Source organism: Ostrea edulis, chromosome 2 (assembly GCF_947568905.1).
Source record: "Ostrea edulis chromosome 2, xbOstEdul1.1, whole genome shotgun sequence".
Classification (NCBI taxonomy): Eukaryota; Metazoa; Mollusca; class Bivalvia; order Ostreida; family Ostreidae; genus Ostrea; species Ostrea edulis.
The window spans coordinates 6,527,651-6,546,917 of NC_079165.1; the positions used below are offsets into that span (position 1 = coordinate 6,527,651).

The window sequence follows — 19,267 nt, forward strand, 5'->3', positions numbered from 1 at the left end:
CCTATCGACTGATATCCGAAAATAGGACTGCGGGTCTGATGGTTTACCTGTAGAGTCGATTTTTTTTCGATATCTTTCGAAAGGTATAACTCTTTATTGGTAAATATTTTGTTAAGACATGTAGAACAAAAGTTGTTCAATGTGTCATAACCTATCGATCAATATCAAAAAATGGGTCTGTGGGCCTCATGGCTCGCCTGTAGAGTCGATTTTTGTCGATATTAGTCGATTTCAAAAACTTGTAACTGGTAAATATTTTGTAAGGACATATTGAACAAAAGTTGTTCAGTTTATCGAGATCTGTCGATTGATATCAAGAAATGGCTCGCCTGTAGAGTCGATTTTTTGTCGATATCGGTCGATCTCAATAACTTTTTACAGGTAAATATTTTGTAAAGACATATAGAACTAAAGTTGTTGAGTCTATAGAGGGCTAACAAATGACATCAAGAAATAGGCCCGCGGGCCTTATGGCTCGCCTGGAGAGTCGAATTTCAAACGAATTTCACCGCAACTTTGCTTCAGAAGCTTATGATATGAAAAATTGATTATATCTAAAGTGTCTTAAAGTCGGAAACTAAATTGGGACTCATTTGTCTTCTTTTTTTTTTTTTTAACTCCGAGTGCATCAACAAATCGGACGGAAGACCTACTCGTTGCTCGCAACGAGATCGTGTCTAGTTATTATTAAGGTCTTCCGTTTCCAACGGAAGACCTTTTAGTGATTCTACTGTTTATTATTATTATTATTATTTTTTTTTTTTTTTTTTTTCCCTTTCGTCTCCGAGACCGTTGGATGGATTTTCCTGAAACTTTCACAGGTTATAGGGAACGATGGTACCTCGAGGCATTTTTTTCATTTTTTCAAAATTCACTTCCGTTCGTCAGATACGTCCGATTTTCCGGTTTTTGAAAGAAACTTTGTCCGGGGTAAACTTGAAAACCACTAAAGATAATCGAATGAAACTTTCAGGGATGATAGATCTATTTTCTCTATGGTGCATGCACGTAATATTTTTTGTCGCCGTCACTTCCGGTCGTCACCGGAAGTGATCAAATAAATCATCAATTTCAAACTTTTTTCTTTCAAATTGAAACCTACTTTGGTTTACTATATCTCGTTCTAATTCTCAAAAAATGTTGACCCCACCGGAAATTAAATCTCCAACTTCCGGTTATATCAAAGAAAGACTATTCATTCTCTCATTTTTCAGTGCCATAAATCTTGGTCATGAAACTAGTTAATGAGTTGAGTTTTACATATATTATAGTCACTATAAATGTCTAGAGTTACGTCAAATATTTTTGTAAAATTCACTTCCGGTCGGCAAATACGGCTTATGAGCTGTTTTCGTCGTCAATCGTTTTTCTCAGAAACGGTAAAAGATAGAGTCACCAAAATTTCAGAGTTAATAGATCTCACTTTGTAGGGGTGCAGTAGGGGGGTAAGAATGTCGGCCGTCACTTCCGGTCGTCACCGGAAGTGATTAATAAATCATAAATTTCAAACTTTTTTTTTCAAATTGAAACCTATATCGGTTTATTAGGTCTCGTTCTAATTCTCAAAAACTATTGACCCCACCGGAAGTTGAATCTCCAACTTCCGGTTATATGAAAGAAAAACTATTCATTCTCTCATTTTTCAGTGCCATAAATCTCGGTCATAAAACAAGTTAATGATTTGAATTTTACATGTGTTATAGACATTATAAATGTCTAGTGTAAATTTAAATATTTTTGTAAAATTCACTTCCGGTCCTGAGATATGGGGTGGACATATTCAAACCTTGTTTTTTCAGTTTCTCAATAATGAATATAGATAAACGCTTGAAACTTGTAGAGTTGATCAACTAACATTAGTCCATTGTACACATACATTCAATTATTTCGTCCGTCACTTCCGGTCTATACCGGAAGATTTGAAAAATTGTCGATTTTCCGATTTCTTCGAGTGATTTCTCAGAGATGGTGGATAAATTTTCTTGAAATTTTCAGGAATAATGTCTTATGAAAGGACCTTCCTATAACTATTTTTGTTTTTACAAAATTCACTTCCGGTCGGAAAATATGGGCGATTTTCTGTTTCTCCAAAGGAATTTTGTCCAGCATTTTTCTTGGAAAAGGTAAAATATAGGTTCATCAATTATTCAGGAATTATAAATCTCCGTTTGGAGTCGTGCAGTAGAGGGTTGAACATGTCGACCGTCACTTCCTGTCGTCACCGGAAGTGATTGAAAGAATCGCAAATTTCAAACTTTTTCTTGTAAATTGAAACCTATACTAGTTTATTAAGTCTCTTTCAAAGTGTCAAAATAATATTGACTCTGTTGGTAGTAAAAACAACTACTTCCGGTTTCTTGATAAAATACCTTTTTACTTTTCATCTCATTGTCACCATAAATCTCGCTTATATTTGAAGTCTTTCATATGATTTTCAAATGTCATAATAAAAGTATCAACTTCTAGAGTTTGGATAATTTTGTTTTTCAAAATTGACTTCCGGTCGGTAGTAACCTGCTACTTTTTCTTTCTTTAGTCTACTTGTTTTTGTTGAGAACTCTTTCAGATAGAGACGTGAAATTTTCAGGGAATATAGACAGTAAAGAGTCGCTGTCATTTATAGGAAAACTCATCATAAAAGTACTTCCGGTCATCACCGGACGTTACGAGAAATGAGTAAAAAATTCGATAATACATTTCTCATTCATTGTTAAGGCACATTTTCTGATACATTTAAATGGTTTTCGTAGGAATAGAAAGCTCTTTACCGGAAGTGGTCTAACGGAAGACCTACTCATTACTAGTAATGAGTGTCTAGTTATTAGGGTCTTCCGTCTTCAGCGGAAGACCCTTCTATTATTCTATTGTTGATTTTTCACTTTTCTTATTATTATTAAGGTCTTCCGTCTCCTGCGGAAGACCTTACTATTATTGTTCGCGTTCTTCTTCTTCATTATTATTATTATTATTATTATTTTCCTTGGTAGTACACGCGTTTTTCTCAGCCATTTCTGGTTCGATTTTCAGGAAAGATGTCTTTTGGTGACGAGACTTTGCTTGCAAAATTTCGTGCTTGACGTCACTTCCGGTCAGGAGTTATCTCTCTTTTAGTGACTTTTTGAAGGGCCTTGTTGTCCACACATCTCCTCCGTTAGTTTTGAAGCTAGAGTCTTGAAATTTCTACACAAGATAGAGTAAACATTTTAGAAGATTTGTGGGGGATTCGATTTTACCGGAGGCGATTTGCCTAAAAGCTCGCCTGGACCTGAAAAAATGGATGCCAAAATTTTTCGCCGATTTCGGCGATTTTTGACCTTTCATCTCCAATATCTTTTTTTTTGCAAATATTTTGTTAAGACATGTAGAACAAAAGTTGTGCACATTTACGAGATCTTTTCGAAAATATCAAGATTTAGGGGCTAGCCCCTTAAATTAGGGATCTAGAAGGGCTCAAAGTCTAGATCAAATATCTCAAAAATCGTTAATATTTTGGTATAAGTCAAAGAACAAAAAATGTTCATCTCAACAATCCAAATCTATTCATATAAAAATTTAGGTCATATGTTACGTAATAAGGGATTTTAAGGGCCAAAACCATAAATTTTTTACCCCTTGTATCTCGAAAACGACAAATATTTTGAAAAGCAATAAAGAACAAAAGTTGTTCAGAATGATGATCTGAACAATATGCATATTTCGTGTTTACCCTATGTGGCCCCGTTAGGGAGCTACAGTTTGGCCCCTAAAAATTACTTCTAGAAATAACTCGAGAACGGTAAAGAATTTCTAAATACTTGTTGAACAAAAAATGTTTGAAATGTCATGACCTTTCTTACGATATCAAGCAAAAGGGGCTGACCCTTTAAATTAGGGGCCCAGAAGGGTCCAAAGGTTTATGAGAATATCTCAGAAACTAGTAATATTTTGTAATAAGTCATTGAAGCGGAAATGTTCATCTAAACGAGCTTGTTCTTATCAAATCAAAAAGTAGGTCATATGTTACGTAATAAGGGATTTTAAGGGCCAAAATCATAAATAATTGACGCCTCATATCTTGAAAACGACCAATATTTTGAAAAGCATTATTGAACAAAAGTTGTTCAGAATGATAATCTAAACAATATGTACATTTCGTTTTTTCCCTATGTGGCCCCGTTAGGGAGCTACAGTTTGGCCCCTAAATATTTCTTGTAGAGATAACTGGAGAACGGTAAAGAATTTCTAAATACTTGTTGAGCAAAAAATGTTTAAAATGACAAGGCCTTTCTTACGATATCAAGCAAAACGGGCTGGCCCTTTAAATTAGGGGTTCAGAAGGGTCCAAATGTTTTTCAGAATATCTCAGAAACTATTAATATTTTATAATAAGTTGTAGAAGCGGAAATGTTCATCTCAACGAGCTTGATCTTATCAAATCAAAAAGTAGGTCATATGTTACGTAATTAGAGATTTTAAGGGCCAAAATCGTAAATATTTGATGCCTCATATCTTTAAAACGACATATTTTTTGAAAAGCATTATTGAACAAAAGTTGTTCAATGTGTCATAACCTATCGATCAATATCAAAAGATGGGTCTTTGGGCCTCATGGCTCGCCTGTAGAGTCGATTTTTGTCCATATCAGTCGATTTCAAAAACTTGTAACTGGTAAATATTTTGTAAGGACATATTGAACAAAAGTTGTTCAGTTTATCGAGATCTATCGATTGATATCAAGAAATAGGCCTATGGTCCTAATGGCTCGCCTGTAGAGTCGATTTTTTGTCGATATCGGTCGATCTCAATAACTTTTTACAGGTAAATATTTTGTAAAGACATATAGAACTAAAGTTGTTGAGTCTATAGAGGGCTAACAAATGACATCAAGAAATAGGCCCGCCGGCCTTATGGCTCGCCTGGAGAGTCGAATTTCAAACGAATTTCACCGCAACTTTGCTTCAGAAGCTTATGATATGAAAAATTGATTATATCTAAAGTGTCTTAAAGTCGGAAACTAAATTGGGACTCATTTGTCTTTTTTTTTTTTTTTTTTTTAACTCCGAGTGCATCAACAAATCGGACGGAAGACCTACTCGTTGCTCGCAACGAGATCGTGTCTAGTTATTATTATTATTCTTTTTTTTTCTCCTTACCGATTTTTGTGCAGAAGATTTCTCGGAGATGGCTGGATCGATTTACTTCAAATTTTTAGGGTTGATGCGTTGCCATTTGAAGTTTGTACCGCCGTTTCAATTTTTCGAAAATCACTTCCGGTTGGGAGTTATCCCCCTTTTATCGATTTTCAGATGACCATTTTGTCCAGACAAAAACTCAAAAACGATAAAAGTTAGAGTGCTGAAATTTTCAGTGATGTTAGACGACATGTTGTAGTTGTGCACCTGGGTTTTCAAAATTTCCGGAAGTGCCTAGTATGGAAGCTCGGTAGGGGTCGAAAATGGAGTTTAAAAAAGTGTACAAGTTTTTTCCACGTTTTAAATCATAACATTTTACTCGTAAATATTTTGTTTAGACATATATAACAAAAGTTGTACAGTTTATTGAGATCTTTCGTGCCATATCAAGAAATGGGCCTCATGGCTCGCCTGAACCATTGAATTTCTGTTATAATGATTAACTTTTTTCTCACGAAACTTTTGATAAGACATGTAGAATAAAAGTTGTTCAATTTTGCAAGATCTATCTAATGATATCTACAAAAAGGCCTCCGGGCATCATAGCTCGCCTGAACAGTCGAATTTGTAACACAATTAATAGCATTAATAACTTTTTTCTCGAGAAACTTTTGACAAGACATGTAGAACAAAAGTTGTTCAGTTTCGCAAGTGTTAACTAACGATGTTAAGAAATAGGCCTACAGGTCTCATGGCTCACCTGAACAGTTGGGTTATTGTTGCAATATATAACATTTTTGTCAAGAAACTTTTAATAAGACATCTAGAACAAAAGTTGTTCAGATTTGCAAGATCTTTCGAACAACATTATAAAAAAGGCCAACAGGCCTCATGGCTCGCCTGAAGAGTTTGCTTAGTGTCACAATCGATAACTTTTTTCTGGAGAAACTTTTTATAAGACATGTAGAACAAAAGTTGTTCAGTTTCGCAAGTGTTAACCTAACGATGTTATGAAATAGGCCTGCGAGTCTCATGGCTCACCTGAACAGTTGGGTTATTGTTGCAAGCTATAACATTTTTGTCAAGAAACTTTTAATAAGACATCTAGAACAAAAGTTGTTCAGTTTTGCAAGATCTTTCGAACAACATCATGAAAAAGGCGAACAGGCCTCATGGCTCGCCTGAACAGTTTGATTAGTGTCACAATCAATAACTTTTTTCTCGAAAAACTTTTGATAAGACATGTAGAACAAAAGTTGTTCAGGTTTGCAAGATTTTTCAAATGATATCAAAAAAGAGGCCCACGGGCCTTATGACTCGCCTTAACAGCCTGATAAATGTCGCAATAAATAACTTTTTTCTCAAGAAAATTTTAATAACACGTGTAGAACAAAATTTGTTCAGTTTTGCGAGATATATCTAGAATAATATTTTTTAAAAATAGGCCTCCGGGCGACATGACTCGCCTGATCAGTCGAATTTGTATCGCAGTAAATAACATTATTAACTGTTTTGTCGAAAAAAAAGGCTGACCCCTTTAACTAGTGGCCGAGAACCGCAGAGATTCTTTAATTTATAGCACTTAAATGATCAATATTTGTAAAACATTACCGAAGCTAAATTGTACGTCTAGACAATATATTTGTATCATTATTTATGAACGAAAATCCCAGTCAAATTCTTATCTCATCACATCTAAAATTGGATGGAAGACCCACTCGTTGCTCGCAACGAGATCGCATCTAGTTATTATTATTATTCTTTTTCTCCGGTACTTTTTTGTCCGGTAGTGTTCTCAGAAACTACAAAAGGGATCGATATGAAACTTTCCAGGATGATAGTATAGCGTTTGTAGATGTGCATAGTGATAGTCATTTTGTTTGCAAGTGCATGCACGCGCGCGCACGTGCATTGCAATTTTGGTACAAAAATGGAAAATCAGAATATTGAAGGAAGCGATATAAAACCTAAATAGGATGATAGTATATCATTTGTACATATGAAAAATAATAGTTATTTTGCCAGCACGCGCACGCATGTGCGTGCACGCGCATTACAAAATTTGTACGCTAACTTTGGAATCAGTCTAACTTTTTTGTTGTTCATTGAAATGGCTTGAAATTCATATCATAGGTAGATATTGAGACCCTTAACTGATTTACATGGTCAAAATTACCAATTTGCACGCGCATGCACGTGCACTTCATTTTGATTGGATAATGCTAAAACGTTTGTAACTATCTTATTTATGAAGCGAATGAGATGATATTCACAGCATACGTAGACAATATGTGTATCTATATGTTGGTGTAACAAAAAATGCCCACACGCATGCGCGTGCAACGTTTTTTAAATGTTCAATTTTTAAAGGACGATAACGTTTTTGTTTTTCATCAAATTCTATTCATATTAGGGGTTTAGATGTATCTTGGTACTCCTTACAAATTGCTGTGGTTAGAATTACTGCTCATCACGTGCATGCACGTGTGCTGATTTCTGATTGGACGATTTGAAAATCGCTGTAACTTCCTTATATTTGGTGGAAACGTTATGAAATTCATACTGTGGGTATATGATACAAATGCCTGTTGAACGACATCAACAAAAATTCGGAATCATACACGCGTGCGCGTGTATGCACGTGCAACGCTTTCTTTCATTTCTTGGTACTGAAATGACCATATTGAACGTACTACATGTAATTAAAGGCTAAAATAAAATGATTTTTTGCTATAGATTCACAAGGACATCACTTTTTAATTGGGGGAGGTTTGGGGAACATCTGTAACGGTCCCCGTTACAATTAGAACTAGTTATTATTCTTTTTCTCCGGTACTTTTTTGTCCGGTAGTGTTCTCAGAAACTACAAAAGGGATCGATATGAAACTTTCCAGGATGATAGTATAGCGTTTGTAGATGTGCATAGTGATAGTCATTTTGTCTGCACGTGCATGCACGCGCGCACACGTGCATTGCAATTTTGGTACAAAAAATGGAAAATCAGAATATTGAAGGAAGCGATGTAAAACCTAAATAGGATGATAGTATATCATTTGTACATATGAAAAATAATTATTATTTTGTCAGCACGCGCACGCATGCGCGTGCACGCGCATTACAAAATTTGTACACTAACTTTGGAATCAGTCTAACTTTTTTGTTGTTCATTGAAATGGCTTGAAATTCATATCATAAGTAGATATTGAGACCCTTAACTGATTTGCATGGTCAAAATTACCAATTTGCACGCGCATGCACGTGCGCTTTATTTTGATTGGATAATACTAAAACATTTGTAACTATCTTATTTATGATGCGAATGAGATGATATTCACAGCATACGTAGACAATATGAGTATCTATATATTAGTGTAACAAAAAATGCCCACGCGCATGCGCGTGCAACGTTTTTTAAATGTTCAATTTTTAAAGGACGATAAGGTTTTTGTTTTTCATCAAATTCCATTGATATTAATGGTTTAGATGTGTCTTGGTACTCCTTACAAATTGCTGTGGTTAGAATTACTGCTCAGCACGTGCATGCACGTGTGCTGAATTCTGATTGGACGATTTTAAAATCGCTATAACTTCCTTATATTTGGTGGAAACGTTATGAAATTCACACTGTGGGTATATGATACAAATGCCTGTTGAACGACATCAACAAAAATTCGGAATCGTGCGCGTGTATGCGCGTGCAACGCTGTCTTTCATATTTTGGTACTGAAATGACCATATTGAACGTACTACATGTAATTAAAGGCTAAAATCAAATGATTTTTTGCTATAGATTCACAAGGACATCACTTTTTAATTGGGGGAGGTTTGGGGAACATATGTAACGGTCCCCGTTACAATTAGAACTAGTTTTGTCATTAAATTTCATTCAATATGTTGCATTCCTCTTCTTACCCTTGTAAAGCACCTAGAGTAATTTGTTTTATATAAGGCGCGATATGAATTTTATTATTATTATTATATTAGTACTTTCAATAGAAAACTTTTCTTTAAATAATATATACGGGGTGACTGTTTGACCGAGAAAAGCATGAAATGGTCGTGATAGGACTTCATAATTTGATTAAGTACGATAAATTAGAGTCCACTCACTGACAGGTTTTTCATTAGACTTGCTCAAGTCTCTATGTTGTTTTTATTACTTTATCATTTCGTTCAAATTTTTCTGTTTCAGAAGTCTAAATATCTGCTTTCTACCTTACTTAAATGTCACCAAACATAGAGACTTGTAAACCTAGACTTGCTCAAGTCTCATGTTTAATAATCATTGCTCTCTCTAATAAAGAGAGCAATGATTATTAAACATAGAGACTTGAGCAAGTCTAGTTTTTCATTTAAGGTCTTGATTTCAAGGGCCTGGGCCTTTCCGATTGGGAAAAATAGCGATATTTGCTTGAAATTGGGAAAATGTTTCATACAAAGAAATATTAGGGGGGGGGGGGGGGAACCCTTGAAGGGTTAATGGGAAGCAGAGTGGAACGAGAACCCTTGGTTTGTGAAGATGTGTTTCAAGTTTATCTTGAGGAAAATTTTCTACAGGGAACTCACCTTCGACACCATATGACTTTCTTTGTTGGGTTATTTTAAAAACCTGAACATCAAGTGGATGTTTTTAGTACACCTTCCTCTCAAGAACCATAATGATTGCATCAAAAGTGCTAATATTTAATAAGAAACATTGTTAAATGTAGGTTAGATTCAAAGTCTGAATTGCGGAAGATTACAATCCAAAAGGATGTTATTTTGAAATACAGAAAATTGGGCGTGTGTATTATAAAAATCTTGAGATCAGCATAACCGGTAACAGTGTTTGAAACTTGCTGTAAAATTAGCTAGGCAGGCTGGGCCAGGACAGCTTGTAAAGCCCTAAGAAAATGACTGCCATTTTTTAAATTACTTTTATCTTTTAATTAAAGCGATTATGTGACTATAGGACTCGGTTCCCATAAACTTTGATCCCGATAATATATAATTTTATAAAGTCTGTTCGCCTGTGACTACTTCATTACCAATATGATAAGTAGATTTGATGCATCTAAATTTTATTTAGTGGGAATTTGATACGTCTGGTCGGGTGTCTGTTCGCCTGTTGCAAAACTTATGTGACTCCAGCGGTCGGGCAAGCGATTATTTCAAATACTGCCAGTAATGTCAATATTTACGTGAAAGCTTCTTAATTAAATAGTATAAATTCATGTTTGTTCAGATTGTCCCAATCAATAATGGGGGTCACGCAGTACATCGAGGAGTTAAAACTGAAAGCCTTATATGAGCATGATGAGCAGTTGCTATTTTTAAAAGCAAAAAAACCCATAAGTTAGCAAGTTTTTATGACACAAATTAAATCTGCAATTTGTCATGTAATGTGACTTCAAAAGAAAGAGTGATGTCCAACACATCAAACATCTCGCAAGTTAAGGTAAACAAGATGTTACTATGCAGGATCGATGAATACCATTATCTGGACGGCCAACAGTGGAAGTTTTTACCCAATGTTTCATTGAAAATTTGTTGGATTAGTATACAGACTCAGGGTTTCTTCTTCACTGTGCTCGCTGTTAATTTCACACAATATTCGTACTTCAAGCAATGTTTTGAACTTAATAAATTAATATGATATTATCTGATTATTGTCAATTTTTTTATTTGGTATCTAATTATCCAGTATGAGAACATTGATGAAGATGGAGACGAAACAGAAGTAAACTTGTGTGATCTTTCGGTGCACAGAGGTCGAAGTAAGTGTAGAGGTATTCTTTGTACACAGAGGAGGAAGTAAGTGTAGAGGTATTCTCTGTACACAGAGGAGGAAGTAAGAGTAGAGGTATTCTCTGTTCACAGGAGGAAGTAAGTGTAGAGGTATTCTCAGTACACAGAGGAGGAAGTAAGTGTAGAGGTATTCTCAGTACACAGAGGAGGAAGTAAGTGTAGAGGTATTCTCTGTACACAGAGGAGGAAGTAAGTGTAGCGGTATTCTCTGTACACAGAGGAGGAAGTAAGTGTAGAGGTATTCTCTGTACACAGAGGAGGAAGTAAGTGTAGCGGTATTCTCTGTACACAGAGGAGGAAGTAAGTGTAGAGGTACTCTCTGTACACAGAGGAGGAAGTAAGTGTAGAGGTATTCTCTATACACAGAGGAGGAAGTAAGTGTAGCGGTATTCTCTGTACACAGAGGAGGAAGTAAGTGTAGAGGTATTCTCTGTACACAGAGGAGGAAGTAAGTGAAGAGGTATTCTCTGTTGAGAATTCGTCAACTAATTACTTGGACAATGAGTCACCATATTCTCAGTAGACAGTAACGGCAGTATCCATTTTGTTATGTCACTGTAGGATTTATAGGAAGTTGCGTCAGAATAAACAATATAAAAAACAATGAAATTAAGGGTTGGAAAATGGAATGCTCAGTGGAATGGATTTTATAGGTGTCAGATTAGATAAAAAGATCTTTTCAGTCCGCACTGAGTTGGCATCTGCTAGTGTTTCGGTTCCCAACACTAGCATCCACCCATTGCATTATGACGTCAATTTTTTTTTCCGTAACAGATGAACATCACAACTGCTGTATATTTCAATTCTTGCCACTTAATTTTTGCCAGTCTTAAAAAAAAGGCAACCCAAAAGATTTTTACATGATAAATGATAGGATTAATTATATGATAAAGATACGGCCTAGATAAGCTTCAGTACTAATTTGAAAACGTTAAAAATTGAAATTCCCGCAATCTATAGAGGCTACCGTGATGTGTAACTCTTTTGTATTCAAAACCACAAAAATCAATACTTTTGACATCACACCGTCTGTTGCGGTTTTGTTGAGATTTTAAGATATCATCAAAGATGTGCATGTGGTAGATCTTACGAATAAATAGGTTGATGCCTTCCTGTCAAACAGTTAATTACACTAATGCAAAGGGGAGATGTGAAAAAAGTTGGTTTGTTTTTTTTTCGAAATACCTGACCCAACCAAGTCATTTGAAAAGAAAAGACTACATAAACTGTGGATCCATCATTTGCATAATGACAAGTTGAGGTTCGAGACATTTGTATGAAGAAACGTTTACCGTCTGTCTGGTCTGCGACTCGACTGAACGTCTACTTTTCTCAATTCCTTCATGCGAAAGAACGGGCTCAAATCTATACAGATCAAAACTTAACTTTTCGTGACTTGTCATGTTTACAGTGCTACTGATAAAATGAACTGGAACAGACGGTGTGACGTCATAAATTAAACCTCAATGGTCGCTCTCTTAGCGGAGGGTAATTTAAAATACATGATAGATTAATATTGATTTAATTGTTAAGCAAGGAATTTTGTTGTTAAAGACTGACATTTACGATATCAGTAAGTAATACTTTATTCATAAAGGCAACAATGTGGTTAGGGTTGCCTTTCCCATTAAGCATTATAAACTGCAAAACACAAACTGTCCTAAACCAAGATAACTTGCTAAAAACTTAAAAATAATCCTTGAATAGTGAAATGAAAATCACAAAGGCTCTTTAGAATTTCTTGTACTAGCTTATATTTGTATCAATATAACATGTCTTGTTATGATATTGATATTACACAATTCTTGAGGTCAACACAATGCTTTAGTCACTTGAGAAGTTTAAGGGTAGCTAAATCATCATATTGACAAAGAAAATGTCAATAATTGTTTTATTATATGATTGAATAATTCAAAACATTGAAACCAGCTACACTGTACTAGAGTCTCTGAAATGATACTTGGTCAGTCATTGTTGTTTACAGTTAGAGTGCAGGACCTAGTTGAAAGGGATGAGAGAAGCATGTTTTTGTCTATTATGTGATTGAATGCAAGTTTTCATGGGGCGACCAAAAATTTTAACCAATCGTATCAATTTCAGAATACTCTCATATAATATAGAATCAAATTTGTTCAAACCATGATCCACTGGACGGGGATAAGATAGGGGTGTTAATTTCAAAACTATTAGTGTTCTAAATTAATTAGTTTCCTATTTGTTCTTTAGAACAACTTTTTCGAAGAAAAACGAAGGGATTTGGACACAGCAAGCTGAGGAGTACTCCAAGGGAGGGCGACATACAATCAAGTGGACAAGGCTGGAGTAGACCAAGGGAGGGCGACATACAATCAAGTGGACAAGACTGGAGTAGACCAAGGGAGGGCGACATACAATCAAGTGGACAAGGCTGGAGTAGACCAAGGGAGGGCGACATACAATCAAGTGGACAAGACTGGAGTAGACCAAGGGAGGGCGACATACAATCAAGTGGACAAGGCTGGAGTAGACCAAGGGAGGGCGACATACAATCAAGTGGACAAGGCTGGAGTAGACCAACGGAGGGCGACATACAATCAAGTGGTCATGGCTTTAGTGGACCAAGGGAGGCCAACATGGGATCAAGAGGCCATGGTTGGAATGCACCAAGGCAATACGACATAGAATCAAGAGGCCATGGCAGTAGACCCAGAGAGGGAAACATGGAATCAAAAGATGATAATTGGACTAGACCAAGGGAGGGCAACATGGCATCAAGAGGCTGGAATGCAGGAAGGCATGGTGACATAGAATCAAGAGGTCATGATAGGTTTAGAATTAGAGAATTTTAATTTTGTCGCAAGAATTTAATTGCCATCTGTTATTGCAAAATGAGAGTAAAAAGCAGATTGTATTTGATGGGCATTTTTTGTAAAGTGTACACTGTAGTTTGCCCTGCCCTGTTTTATCAATTGATATCCCTCAAATCAACTCCAGTATTGCTATATATCTGCCATGATTCAATATTTCAATACAAAACATTTTAAAGAATAAGATAAGAAATAACATTGAAGAAAAAATGTAATTCAGAAGATTCACAGCCACAATAAGAAAAATGTTTCCAACGTACAGAATGATAAGATGGCGGTGAGCTCTGTAGTTTAAGTTCATTGTTGTTTGTGTCAGACTTGCGGCTGATAATTGCCTGGATGTTTCTGGCTGCCATTTTGTCCCTCATGCATGTAAAAATAATTCATACAGGTCAACCCCAATTCATTAACCTAACCCAATTTTTATTTTACCAAAGATCAACGCTGTAAATCGAACATTGAATTGAGCATTTATATTATATTTTAGTAAATTGTTTCAGCCCTATAGTATTCAGGTGACTCTCGGTGACTCGAACTTGAAGTCTTCAATCTCTCAAAGTGCAATCAAGGTCCTTTTTTTTCCTCTCCCTGTATACCTATGGTTAGCAAATTTTCTCTTAAACTTCTCAATTTCTGGAAGTGAAATTTGGGTCTTGTAAGATTCATTGTTTTATACTCTTGATATCTCAGAATGACAGTGCTATCAATCAAGTTATGATTACTTCCACGTGGACCATTACCAGGTAAACAATGAATGCCTGGGTCTAGCAGGGCCGAGTTAATTGATGTTTACAGATGCAACATAATACCTGTGCTTCTGTTTGGGGCACAGGCACTTATATCGCTTAGGGCCTAATTACTATATATAGTAATTAGACCCCAAGTGATATAAGTGCCTGTGGTTTGGGGTAAATATTTGTTGAATTCGTCATTTTTTACCCTACGTCTGTGCTTGGTTTTGGAGTAGATACCATGTAGCAGGGTTTTTAGTTCCCTACCGACGAAGTTGAGGGGACTTTAGGTCCGTCCGTCAGTCCAGTTTTCCGCACTTTTTTTCTCTGTTCTTACAGATATTTATTGTATATTTGGTATGTGGCTTTGCCATAACAAGTTACAGATCAAGTTCAGATTTCGTCTTGGTCCGTTGATTTTTCACTTAGTTATGGCCCTTGGATTTAGAAAAATAGCACGAATAATCAGTTTTCCAGACTTTTTATGCCCGCCTTCAATGAAGAGGGGCATATTGGTTTGCACCTGTCGGTTGGTCGGTAGACCACATGTTGTCCGCTCAATATGTTGAGAACCATTCACTTGATCGTAGTGATATTTCATATATGGGTTGGTTATAAAAAGAAGAGGACCCCTATTGTTTTTCAGGTCAAAAGGTTAAAGGTCAAGGGTCAATCTACTCTGGACATAGGAATATACTGTCCGCTCAATATCTTGAGAACCCTTTGTTTGACAGACATCAGACTTGGTACACTGGTACATCTTCAGGAGAAGATGGCCTCTATTGAATTTGAGGTCACATAGTCAAAGGTCAAGGGTAAAACTGGACATAGGAATATACTGTCTGTTCAATATCTTGAGAACCCTTTGCTTGACAGACATCAAACTTGGTACACTGGTATATCATCAGGAGAAGATCACACCTATTGATTTTGAGGTCACATAGTCAAAGGTCAAGGGTCAAACTGGACATAAGAATATACTGTTCGTTCAATATCTTGAGAATCCTTTGTTTGACAGACATCAAACTTGATACACTGGTACATCTTCTGGAGAAGACGACTCCTATTGATTTTCAGATCACATGGTCAAGGGTCAAAGTGGACATTGGAATATACTGTCTGCTCAATATCTTGAGAACCCTTTGCTTGACAGACATTGAACTTAGTACATTGGTACATCATCAGGAGAAGATGACACCTATTGATTTTGAGGTTGCGTGGTCAAAGGTCAAGGGTCAAAATGGACATAGGAATATGCTGTCCGCTCAATATCTTGAGAACCCTTTGCTTGACAGACATCAAACTTGGTACACTGGTACATCTTCAGGAGAAGATGACTACTAATGATTTTGAGGTCACATGGTCAAGGGTCAAACTGAACATAGGAATATACTGTCCATTCAATATCTTGAGAACCCTTTGTTTGACAGACATCAAACTTGATACACTTGTACATCTCCAGGAGTTGATAACCCCTATTGATTTTTAGGTCACATGGTCAATCCACTCTTGACATAGGAAGATATTGTCTGCTCAATATTTTGAACTGATGATACTACTCTCAATTAAATGATGTGTGTGTGTATAACCCTTTTCAATTCTGCACCATGGGGGGGCATATGTGTTTTACAAACATCTCTTGTTTTGGTTATGCTTGCAGATATTCATTTGATATTTGGTACTTTGCCTTGTCATAACAAGTTACAGATCAATATAGCAAGTTTGAATTTCGTTTCGGTCCGTTGATTTTTAACTTAGTTATGGCCCTTGGACTAGAAAAATAGCACGAATTATCAGTTTTCCGGACCTTTTTTGGTTGTGCTTGCAGATATTCATTTGATATTTGGTACATTGCTTTGCCATAACAAGTTACAGATCAAGTTTGAATTTCATTTTGGTCCGTTGATTTTCCATTAAGTTATGGCCCTTGGACGTAGAAAAATAGCATGAATTGTTAGTTTACATCCAAGTTTCTTATCTCTGTAGATAAGAATTAAGAATACTACACTCATTAAAACTTCTAGCATAGTAATACTGCAGTATAGCTTAATTATTCATGATTATCTACATGTCACAGTTTATTGACTTGGTTAAAGACCTAAACCTAATTATAATTTTGTCTTTTTTCTTGGTCTAGTCTCTACTCGAATAGTAGTTGATTTCCAATCATTCCTATCCTGGTTCCCCAATTTTCCCTTTTACCATAACCTACATAATGAACTTTGAATATTGTTGTGGTACAGTGATTTTTGCAACCGGTAGGGGACTATGTATTGCCATGCAATACTCTCAGAATGCTTGTTTTTCTGTGGTTGTAAAATTCGGTGATTTTTCAGTTCATAGATACACAAAAAAAATTGTGAAATTTATTTTGGCAGAGATGGAAAAATTGATATGCGGTGTAGTGTTAGTTGCTTATCTGTTAAAAACAACAAACACTAAATATTTAAATCAAAAGTTAACAAGTGCTATACACAAACTTCCACCAGAGTTCGTTTGCTCACAAACCAAACTCTTCCACTTAGGCATTATGGGATAGCGATTTCTTAGGCCGCGTATACTGTGACGTCACTGTAGAATGACGAAAAAACATAACGTCAAACATAATCAACTTTCAAAACAAGAACGTAAACATCAAATTCATTACTTTACACAATAATTTGAACAGAGTATCCCTACTTTTTAATGATCTTTTGATCATTTTATGTTTAAAATAAAATCCATACTTTTATATTAATGCTTTTAATATTAATATCTTCAGACTTTTAACTGCGAACTACTTCTTTAGTGTAATTTGTCTGCGTGATAATCGCGGACTCACAATATACAAATCTGTATATTGTGGTGCGTCACATAGGAGAGGTCTATTCGTAGGCACTGTGACGTAATGAGGCCTCGACGGGGAGTTTGGTGCTATAGTTATCTTTCTTGCAAAAATACGTTATATGATTGCAGACACATTTGGGTGCAATTTTAGCAATTAAAAATTTGGCGACATGATACCAAACCACTAAAATAAGCCAAAATTACCACCCCTGCTGTACGATGATTAATCAGCTGTTTAATTGTACAGTTTTAACGAAGACCAGATAGCTGTGCAACACTGTCATTTTGCAAAGTTTGTTTTGAATTGACAATGAGACAGCCATTTTAAGAAAATAATTTAGAAACATACCCAAAAAAAATTACGCAAAAGAAAATGTATCAAAACAATCCCAGAACATTGTAAGCATACACTTTCGGATGCTCTGAAATCTGAACCATTATGGTTGGGCCTTGGATTTCCAAATTTGATTCATCCTTTGATCTCTTAGACTCTTGATCTCTCGAAGTTTTATCATGGTTCCTTGAACGTCTAGTAATAGAGAGTCACCTTTATGTATAAACATGTATCATGATGTTTTATGAATGAGTCCCAATAGAAGTAATAGTTTGATATTACATCTGACTGTTTCTGATCGACACCATGAAATATATTGTAATTCATACACATGTACTATTTATACAATGCTGTTTCTGAATGTCTCCATTTTTAAATTGTAGGTCAGAAAATTGTAAACCACCACTGCCTCCAACACAATCAACAAAGAGAAGTGTTTCAGCAACAGGTACGACTTCATGGTCATTTTTGCATGTTTTCTACCTCATATGAGCTGCGATTTGTCGGTCATTACTCACATTAGTCCATTTCATCCAAACCTTGCACAACACATCATTGCCAGGGCCTTGATGAGGATGCTCAGTCAGTTGGAATATTGTAGAAAAACCTTAAATAGATTATTTCATTCAAGAATGACGATGTTTGTCAGATCTTTTGTGAAATTATCCTTGTGTATCATTTGTGTAGCCTAGTAGTGTAGTCCCTGTAGAGTAATCTCGGTAGTGTAGTCTCACAACTGTACGAGGGACGATCAGAAATTCACGCACTATCTCTCTACATTACCAATCAGAATGAATATCGGTACACATAGACTAATTTTTATGCTTGCAACTAAAGTCTGGGGGATGGGGAGGAGCATATTGTTTTTGTTCTGTCTGTTTAAAACTTTAACTTTGCTAATAACTTTTGAATAGTGAGCAATGGGGCTCTCGTATTTCATGTGTGCATTCCTTGTGACAATACCATTCTTTTTTAAACCAAAGTTTTTGACCTCTTGACCTTGGAGTTATATAAATAAACTAAAATTCCAGAATTTTTAAACCGGATTTTTTTTTTATTTTTTGCATTGAAGTTTCTCTGATTTACATTTTGACTACTATTGATCTTCAAAATGTTTGAAAAGTAATTGGAATATATATTAGGGCTGAAACGATATGCCCCCTTCGCGATACAATACGTATTGCAATCTTTATGCTACAATTCAGTATTTTCAATATGATACATTTTATAGAAGAAACCAATGATAACTTTGAAGAAAAATTTTCTTACAAAGATCCAGTCACAATTTCAAAAGTAAAATGTTTCCAAACCACCGAACAGTAAAATACCTGTTGGCTCTGTAGTTTAAACTGATTAAGTTCATTATTGTTTTTATCAGACTCGAGGATAACAACAGTTTGACAGTTATTGGACGCAATTTTGTCCCTTGTGCATGTAAAAATCATAAGTACAGGTCAAGTCCCATGTATTTCATTAAACCCAATTTTAAACAACAAATCGAATCGAAAATTGGGGCAATAAATCGAACATTCAGTCAAGCGTTTATATTGAAGAGTATCAATATTTCGGTGAATCGTTTCAGTCCTAATGTATATAGACCTATATTGAAAGCGTATCAAAATCTAAGATTTC

At 35.7% G+C, this 19,267-nt stretch overlaps 1 protein-coding gene across 2 annotated transcripts in view; it reads left to right on the forward strand.

Annotated features, from left to right (window-relative positions):
- LOC125678476 (uncharacterized) overlaps positions 1 to 19,267 on the forward strand; it is a 32,317-nt gene that overhangs the window by 7,654 nt on the left and 5,396 nt on the right. For both annotated transcript variants that reach the window (XM_056157478.1, XM_048916963.2), the window contains exons 2-4: positions 10,795 to 10,867; positions 13,125 to 13,694; positions 18,019 to 18,083. In XM_056157478.1, the coding sequence (XP_056013453.1) occupies positions 10,795 to 10,867; positions 13,125 to 13,694; positions 18,019 to 18,083 (708 nt within the window). The remainder of the gene's footprint in view (positions 1 to 10,794; positions 10,868 to 13,124; positions 13,695 to 18,018; positions 18,084 to 19,267) is intronic.